The sequence below is a fragment of the Phaseolus vulgaris genome, chromosome 9 (genome assembly GCF_051622355.1).
Source record: "Phaseolus vulgaris cultivar YP4 chromosome 9, ASM5162235v1, whole genome shotgun sequence".
Lineage (NCBI taxonomy): Eukaryota > Viridiplantae > Streptophyta > Magnoliopsida > Fabales > Fabaceae > Phaseolus > Phaseolus vulgaris.
This window is the reverse complement of record NC_143506.1, coordinates 18680666-18689991: the sequence shown is the minus strand read 5'-3', so window position 1 is coordinate 18689991 and position 9326 is coordinate 18680666. Positions and strand designations below refer to the sequence as shown.

The 9326-nt window shown below is 34.3% G+C and overlaps 1 protein-coding gene across 1 annotated transcript; it reads left to right on the top strand.

Moving 5' to 3' along the window:
• Positions 1 to 4303: 4303 nt before the first annotated feature.
• On the top strand, positions 4304 to 8883 carry LOC137822862 (protein tesmin/TSO1-like CXC 5). Its single transcript, XM_068627876.1, has 7 exons — positions 4304 to 5105; positions 6030 to 6137; positions 6281 to 6458; positions 6556 to 6903; positions 7210 to 7298; positions 7402 to 7496; positions 8166 to 8883. The coding sequence occupies exons 1-7, from the start codon at positions 4783 to 4785 to the stop codon at positions 8534 to 8536; spliced, it is 1512 nt and encodes a 503-aa protein (XP_068483977.1). The 5' UTR covers positions 4304 to 4782; the 3' UTR covers positions 8537 to 8883.
• The last annotated feature ends 443 nt before the right edge of the window (positions 8884 to 9326 follow it).

Below are 9326 nucleotides of genomic sequence, written 5' to 3'. Positions count from 1 at the left end.
AGGGCTAAGATGTTATGGTTCAAGGATGGAGATCGAAATACAGCTTTTTTCCATGCTGTGGTCAAAAGGAGAAATAATTCTAGTGGGATTCATCGTCTACGGATTGATAATGAGGTTACGGAGGATCCTAAAATCATTGAGGATCATATTTTGGACTTTTATAAAAATCTTTATGCTGAGTCTATTTCTAATGTTCTGAATGCTGATAATATGGAAGATTTTATTGGTACTTATATTCCTCCGATGGTTTCCTCTGAGGAAAATATGATGTTGATTAAATGTCCTGATTTTTCTGAAATCAAGAATGCGGTTTTTCATCTTAACGGTAATAGTGCTCCTGGTCCTGATGGTTTTGGTGGTGTTTTCTATCATTCTTGTTGGGAAATTATTGGGACAGATGTTTGTAATGCTGTTCAACAATTTTTTAAACAAAATTGGGTTCTCCCTGGAATGAACAGTAATGTGGTATCTCTTATTCCTAAGATTCAGGGTGCTGATTCCATTAAAGATTACAGGCCAATTGCTGTTGCTAATTTCAAATTTAAAATTATTTCCAAGATACTGGCGGATAGGCTTGCTCTTGTGGCTGCTAGAATCATTTCTCCTAATCAATATGGGTTTGTGCAGGGTAGACAGATTCAGGATTGCATTGGTATTGCTTCTGAGGCTATTAATATGCTTTCTAAAAAGGTTAGAGGAGGTAATGTGGCTTACAAAGTTGATATTCATAAAGCTTTTGACACTCTGAGTTGGAAGTTCTTATTATTAGTTTTGAAACGCTTTGGTTTTCACCCCTCATTTGTTAGTTGGATTAGTACAATTCTTCGTTCAGCTATGCTTTCTATCAGAATAAGTGGTAGTTTGGTGGGTTTTTTTCCCTGCAGTCGAGGTGTAAGACAAGGTGATCCATTGTCTCCTTTACTTTTTTGTCTTGCAGAGGAAGTTCTTAGTAGAGGTATTTCTAAACTTGTGAATGATAAGAAGATTTTAAATATGGCTAGTCCGAAAGGTTATCTCACTCCCTCTCATATTTTGTATGCTGATGACATTTTTATTTTCTGTAGGGGGGATATTAAGTCTCTTCGAAATTTGAGTACTTTTCTTAAAACATATGGTGATTTTTCTGGTCAATATATTAATAACTCTAAAAGTAGTTTCTTCACCATGGATAATTCTCCAAGATTTGTCACCAAAATTCAAAATATTCTTTCTTGTAGTCATGGTTGTTTGCCTTTCAATTATTTAGGAGTGCCTATCTTTGTTGGTGCTCCAAAGTGTCGATTTCTTCAACCTTTGGCTGATAAAGTCAAATTGAAGCTAGCATCTTGGAAAGGTAAATCTCTTAGCATGATGGGTCGGATCCAGCTGGTCAATACAGTGATTACTGGATTTCTAGCTTATAGTTTTAATATGTATAAATGGCCAGTTTCTCTTATTAAGCAAGTTGAGCAGTGGTGCCGGAATTTTATTTGGACTGGTGATATTATGAAAAAAGGTATCGCTACTGTTAATTGGGCGAAAATTTGTTCACCTCTTGAGGATGGAGGCTTGAATATTATTAATCTTCATCATGAAAATAATTCATATCTTCTTAAGCTTGCTTAGAACTTCGCTTATAGCAACAAACCTTGGTCTTTACTCTTGAAAGCCAGAGTTCTTAAATCAAAATACGAGTATAGAATGGTTTATAGATCCTCCTCTCTTTGGCTTGGAATTAAACAATTTTATTCTATCATACTTGATTATACTTCTTGGACTGTTGGTACAAGTTCTTTTATTAATTTCTGGAATGATAAATGGTGTTCTACTACTTCTTTAGCAAATATTGCAGGGTTATCTGATGGGGCTAACATTCCGGATACAGTCTCTCAATTTTGGTCAGGTTATGATTGGAATATTCCTTTATCTTTACAGCAGATGCCGCATTTTTTTAATCATATCATGGTTAGAGAGGAACAAGATATTCCTAATTGGATTCTAGATGAGTCTGGTCGTTTCACTCTTAAATCGGCTAGGACTTTTTTCTTGGAACCAGGAGTTCCAGGTGGTTGGGGTAAGTTCATTTGGTCTTCATCTATTCCACCTTCCAAAACTTTAGTACTCTGGAAAATTTTTCATGGGAGACTTCCTACAGATCTGCATATTCAGAATAAGGGTTTGCATATATGTTCTATGTGTACGCTTTGTGAAAAGCATGAAGAATCTATTCAACATCTATTTTTTGAATGTTCTAATGCATTACATATTTGGAGTTGGGTTCGACAGATTTTTCTTACTTCTCATTTCTCTAATAAGGATGATCTTCTTTCTTTTATTAAGAGTGATGGTAGTCCTTTGGTTAAATTGATTAAACTTGCTGTGACAACCTTTTCTATATGGATGATATGGCGTATGAGGAATTATGCTAGATTTCAGGATAAGATTGAGGTTTCTAAGGCTATTTCGGTAATTAAAGATTTAACTCGTCTAGTGGGAAATTCGTCTAAAGCTTCAATGAAGAATGATATGTTGGATTTCAACGTGATTAAGTTTTTTGGTATTAAGACTCGTAGTGGGAAAGTTCTTCATCCTCTTTCAGTTAGATGAGAATTTCCTTCACCAGGCTGGGTTAAAATTAACACTGATGGGGCTGCTAGGGGGTATCCTGGTCTTGCTACTTGTGGAGGTATTTTTCGTGGGAGTATGGGAGAATTTATTGGTGCTTTTTCAGGGTTTCTTGAAGTTCAAACTGCTTTGATTGCTGAGTTTTATGGAGTTATACATGCTATGGAGGAAGCTCAAAAGATGGGACTTACTAATGTTTGGCTTGAATGTGATTCTGTCTTGGTTTGTGCTGCGTTTACTGCTAGGACTACTGTTCCGTGGATGCTTTGTAATCGATGGAATACTTGTCTTAATTTCTATAGGACAATCAGGTTTAGGGTTACTCATATTTTTCGTGAGGGAAATGCATGTGCTGATAAGTTGGCTAATTTAGGGTTCATTCATAGACAATCATTTCATTGGTATAATAGACTTCCATCTAGTCTGTTCTTAGAATTCTTTATGAATAGGTATAGTCTACCTATGTATCGATTTTGTTAACATGTGGGTTTTGGTCTAGTCCCCCCATATTTTTGTATTTTCTTTCTTTTTCCTTTTTTTAATAATACTTTTTTCATGTGATGGCAGATGATTGTTGTTACTTGAGATGTCAGCCTAGCTGAGATGTCAAGTTGCATAGTGATGCCTAACATGAAAATTTTCATTAAAAAAAAATTATAAACTATTTGATAAACTAAAAAAATATTGGTATCTAAAGTAGTTTCTATTATTAATAGAAATTTATAAAATGGTTTCTTAATTGGTATATAGCCATTAACTACCAATGTTTTAGCTACTTACTACTTTATATTCTAAATTAGTTTCTATTAGTCTTTTAGAGACTAATTTAAAATCTAAAATATTAGTTGTTAAAACTTATATAGCTCTAGTTTATATACAAATTTAGAAATCATATTATAATTTTTTATTAATAGTGACTAATTATTTTGGATCTCTAAATTTAGTTACTATTTAATAATTTTCTTGTATTTTTATAATTTCACTAACTTAATCGTCTGAGTATTGTTAATAGGTGGAACTTCTCTATTTTTATTTTTATTTTTATTTTTATTGTGATCTTCAAGTAACCCTAATCTGCACTAAAAAATGTTCACCTTGGAGACCACTTTCAAATGTTTGACTTTTGAGTTTTGGTGAAAACAAATACAATTATTTATTGAAATATAAATTATTTACATCTTACTTATATTTTTATGAAAATGAAAATGATTTTCCGTACTTAGTATATATTATCATTTCATTTTTTTTTTTGCATTTTTTTCTTACTTTTAATTTTTTAACAAAATATATTTGTATTCAGTTTTCTGATCACTCAATACCTACATATTATGTTTATGAGAAAAATAATCCTATACATAATACTCTTAGAAATAGAAGTCCTAGAAATTTAATATCATACTCGTTTTAATTTGTATGCTTACAACCATTTTAAATTTAGTTTATAATATTAGTAATTAATAATTAATAACAATGACCTTTTTTTGACTTTATAATAATTTATTAAAATCAAAGTATTAAATTAAAGCAAAATGTTAGAAGATGTAGGAAGATTGCATAGGATGAAAATCATCATTAAATAAACAAATTTGGTGCCAAGAGAAAGGTAAATAAGTGACGTGTAAGATTCACATTATATAATTTTGTTTTGGATTTCTATATTTAAAGACTTTAAATTCATAATAGTATGCAAGATTTACTCCATTCATTGGATTCAATTAGCGCCAAAATGTATCTCCATCACTACCCAGAAAGTACCGTTACCTTTTTACAATCCAACGGATATAAGCCACTTCAAGCTCCCCCAGAAAATCTCGATCCTCCAATCAAACCTTTCAACTTACTCAATTCAATTTTCAAAATCTCGAGAGGGAGAAATAGCTGGCACTACCATAGTCTTCCTCAGAACTTCCTTTCTCCGGCGACAACACCGTAAATTCCGTTTTCATCTCATCAAATTCCGAAACTCTTCCTCTCTTAAATGATAAATGCCGTTTCACTCCTTTCGCGTGCCTTTTACAATTCATAACGCACGAGAATTTATGGATCCTCAAGCCTCTCCCTTTCCCTTCATCTGATCTTGGCCAAGCCCATTTTCTCACGTTTGTTAAGGCAACTCGAAACGGAGGGTTCAGAATAGTACCATTGGAAATATCGGTTTCTGATCACTGTTCAGAAAAGATGGAACCCAGCGAAACGGCTTCGGATTCAGCTCCGCGAAAATTGGTCAGGCAATTGGATTTCACCCTCGTTCATGAAGATCCTCCGCACCTGAAACTGCCTCCTCCGTCGCCACCGCAGCATTCGCTTCTGCCACCCCCATCGCATTCTCTGTTGCAGTTGCAGTTAAATTTGCAGTCACCGGGGCAACGCCCGTGGTTATATTCCGAGCCGCAGGAGCAACAGCAACAGCCCTGGCTACATTCACCGCGACCGAAGCTAGTTTCGTGGGTTAGTAGATTTCCGCCGGTACAGAAACCTCCCGTTAAGGTGTTGCCAGTGGTGTAAGTATTCTTAAGGATCAAAAGAAAAGAAATAGAAAACGATAGTTTCTTTTTTTTTAATTTGATTAGCCCTGTATCAATGATAAGGAATGCCCGGATCCGGGATCGTCCTAAAGTGTATCGATATAAGAGCGTTGAACTGGATATATGTTTTGAATTTTAGTACTATAAAAATTGTTTTTGGCTGACATAATTATATTAGATGTCCCCAAAAGTAATCATTCTTGAAAATTTCAGGTTTCATGTTTGATCCTTATTTTTGAATAATCTTTATGTTATAGTCACTATACAAAAAAAAAAAAACTATTCATCTTAGTTTCCTAATACATATTTTTTCGTTTCTTACTGTCTAGAAATTGTTCTGACTAAAATGGATTAAAAAACGTATAAGTAAAACATTCATAAAATGAGTTAAAAAATGTACTTCTTGGAAACTAAGAGTACTAAAATGAGTTATTTCCAGGTATAGAAACCAAAACATAGAAGAGATGTAATTAAACCGGAAAGTTATTAAGGTGAGATGGCTACATAAGTACTGGACTAGAGTGTTTTTGGTGGAAAAACGTAAGTAGCAATAAATTTTTTGGAGGACTGGAAGCCTTGAATTCCTTAGTGGACTTGATAAATCATTTCAACAATCTTAAATATTTGTGTCCGAATGCAATGTGGGGTTTTGTTATCATTCTGAGATTGACTATAGTATGCATTTGGGAAAAAAATATCTTAAATTTGCTGCTAAACTTAGAGATACTCGATAAAGCTAAATTAGTTGTAAAGGAAAAAGCTCCAAATATTTGTTCAGTTCATAAGGGGTTAGAAATACTGTTTCATCTTTTTACTCACTCTTAAGTTTTGCCTCACAGGAAGAACTTTTGTACTAATTTGAATTCTGTTATGTTTGTGGACTTATTTGTTTTCTTTCAGGAAGCCAGATTCTCCTAGATCACAACCTCGATTTAATGTGGAATCAAAGGACACGAATCCAAAGAAACAGAAACAATGTAACTGCAAAAATTCTAGATGCCTCAAATTGTAAGTCCTTTGGCTTATCCAAATAAAAAACTTTTATCAAGAATACTTTATTTCATGATCATGCTGTATTTAAACAATCTTGCACCTTTTTTTTCCTGCTTTCCCTCTCTTTAACTGGAAAAAACTAATTTGGCAAATGCTAGGTACTGTGAGTGCTTTGCAGCTGGGATCTATTGTGATGGCTGCAACTGTGTAAATTGTCATAATAATGTGGATAATGAGGCTGCCAGACAGGAGGCAGTTGGAATAACATTGGAACGAAACCCAAATGCTTTCAGACCAAAAATTGCTAGCAGTCCACAAGAACAACGAAATTCCAAGGTTTAAAATTCCTCAAACTCCCTCAACATTCAATTCATAGGTTTTGTGATGATGGTACTTAATTTGGTGCATTTTAATGTCTTTTATGTGAATACAGGAAAATGAAGCTCAAGTTATAGGAAAGCACAATAAAGGATGTCACTGCAAGAAATCTGGTTGCCTTAAGAAGTATTGTGAGTGCTTCCAAGCCAATATCCTCTGCTCTGAAAATTGTAAATGCATGGACTGCAAGAATTTTGAAGGAAGTACTGAAAGAAGAGCAATTTTTCACAGAGAGTATAATCAAGTTCACATCAAACAGGGAACTAGTGATGCCGTAACCGAAGTAGTTGGATCATCTGGCTATAGAAACCATATAACACCCAAGAGGAGAAAAATTCAGGAAATGTTTTCTGGAAAGGCAACTGTGGATCAAACTGTTAACACGACTGCCCAATACCTGCAGGTGCTTTCCTCTTTGCCATTTTGAGTCTTGACAGGATTACTCGGATCTATGTAAATAATAATGTACTTATTCTTTATGCTGTAGGTTCATTATCATTGGATTGAAAAATGAAAATAATATGAATCCCACAATGCAATAACTTTATCTTGTAATTATAGCATCAATCAACAATTCAATCCTTGTTTTATCCCGTGGAAACCTTGATTTCCTTATTGTTTACCTGTTGGTTTAGTGATCAATTTCCTCCATCCTTGGATATCCAAACTTAATGTAATGTTTTTTTACATTATTTTGAATTTTAATCAGGCAATTGATCGTATGGCTTCACCGTCTTCATCTCTGTCAGATTCCTTTGTTTTTGACCAGGTCAACTCAAGAATTTCAGGGTCTTCAAGGTCTATATACTACGTGACTTTTCTAATCATTTTTTGACAAATTTACATATGTTAAACGTATAAGTGTCAATGAATTACAACTAACAATTTATTCATGCTGAAGGTCGGTATTGGCAGATGTCCTCCAGCCACAAAATGTGAAGAATCTCTGTTCACTTTTTGTTATTCTCGCACGTGTAGCTGCAAAGACAAATGCAGGTTTTGAGCAACACATGGATGTTTACTCTATTTATCATTTTTAGAATAATTTGGTTTGTTCTAATGAATGGTGAATGATTTTATATTCCGTAGATTTAAATATGTACTTGTAATTAAGGGGGATACCATAGGGAGAAGTGGTGTTATATTATATGTAATGTTTTATTGGGGACTACAGGGAAATAGTAAGCATAGTAAAGATTTTAAATTACGTTTTAGTATTTGACGCTCAAAGCTTTGAATTTGCAACGTTTGAAGGGAAACTGTTATCGTTTAATAAAATTAATGAGGTTATTTTTAATATTTTAATGAAACTGGTGTTATAGTAATAATACGAGTAAGGAAGGGGGTACTGGTGACAACCTTTAGAGGACCTTCATTCACAGAATACTCTCAGCAAATTTTCATTCTTTGAATTGGTTAGGTTAGGCATTCATGAACACCAGTAATGTGCCTGAAGTCTTTAATTTTTTTTCCATAAACGTAACTAGTGTCATTATGCAGCATATCTTCTGAAATATAGGTTTCAGAGTCAAGGTTATATGTACTGCTCACATTTCTGACGATATTTGTCTTTCTGTGCTGCTCTATAGCTTCCGCTCTTTCCATATTTTCCTGACATTTTATCTGAAACAAAGTTTACATTTTAAATGTTTCCCAACTTTTCAGAAACGAGAGAGAAAATAGATCGAAAAACAAAAGCTGGGAACTTCAAAACTTCCGTTGCTTCATCAGCTAAATCGCCACAAGAAACTAAAGATGTCCGCCAGCCGGTTTGTGATGATCACGTGAATAAAGCTGTGGCAGATGCAGTTGATATTGACAATTATAACAGGCCATTGTCACCAGAAACATTGGCATTGATGTGTGATGAACAGGACAGTATGTTTTTTGGAAATACTTCTGCCGATGGAGCTTCGCATAAAAACATAATTCAAAAGTCATTAAATTCTGATTACGGAGAGCAGGAAAGGCTTATAATGACCAAGCTCTTGGATGTTCTTCGCGAACTCGTTACTCTTGGTAGTATAAAAGGTTAGGATTTAGTGTTGTGGTTTTCTAGTCTTCACTAATACAATTTTGTTTGGCAGAACATATCTGGATTTTTCTGTTAAAATTTACTGGAATATTATATAAATAGTCATTGGGGAAAGTCTCATTTGAATGACATAGCTCAAATATTTTACTAATTTGTTGTGACAGGAATACTAACTCAGCTGACCATGTAGTATATCCATACCTACTTGATGATGCATCTGTACATTGTAGCGATTTGTCTTGCTCAACTTACTTATATGTAAACAACTTGCATCATCATAATCATAAAATTAAGAACGTCAGTCTATAACAGAAAAATGAGAAGACATATTCACCCATAGCATACCCACCTTCTTGCTATGCTTAAGCTTATTATGTAAAGCAAGAGGCTATTCCACGAAGTGTGCAAAGTATCCAAATTACAAAATCCAATTCATAATTATCCAAATCCATATTAGTTTTAGTCTATTTAAATGGATTTATCTTAAATCCAAATCCATATTTTTGGATTTTAAATCTAATCCATTTAATTGGATATGGATTAGATATAGATTGGATACATTTTTGGATTATCCAAATTGCATTTTGGGTTGGATTTTGACTTGGCCCGATCCAGGTTGAGCCAAGACAATTCGAGCTCAGGTTGAGCAAAGTCGCCCCAAGTTCACGTCAAACCGAGTCGTCCGAGCCCAAGTCGAATCAAGTCGGTATGGGCCAAAGTCGACCAAGTCGTTCCGGGCGAAAGTCCAGCCGAGTCAACCCTGGGCCAAGTCGAGCTAAGTGGTCGATATT

What these genes read in the sequence shown, in the direction of transcription:
- LOC137822862 (XM_068627876.1), top strand. Translation starts at nt 4,783, where the DNA reads ATGGAACCCAGCGAAACGGCTTCGGATTCAGCTCCGCGAAAATTGGTC. An exon ending in AGAATTTCAGGGTCTTCAAG is followed by an intron (nt 7,299 to 7,401) that starts GTCTATATACTA and finishes TTCATGCTGAAG; the next exon opens with GTCGGTATTGGCAGATGTCC. An exon ending in AGCTGCAAAGACAAATGCAG is followed by an intron (nt 7,497 to 8,165) that starts GTTTTGAGCAAC and finishes CCAACTTTTCAG; the next exon opens with AAACGAGAGAGAAAATAGAT.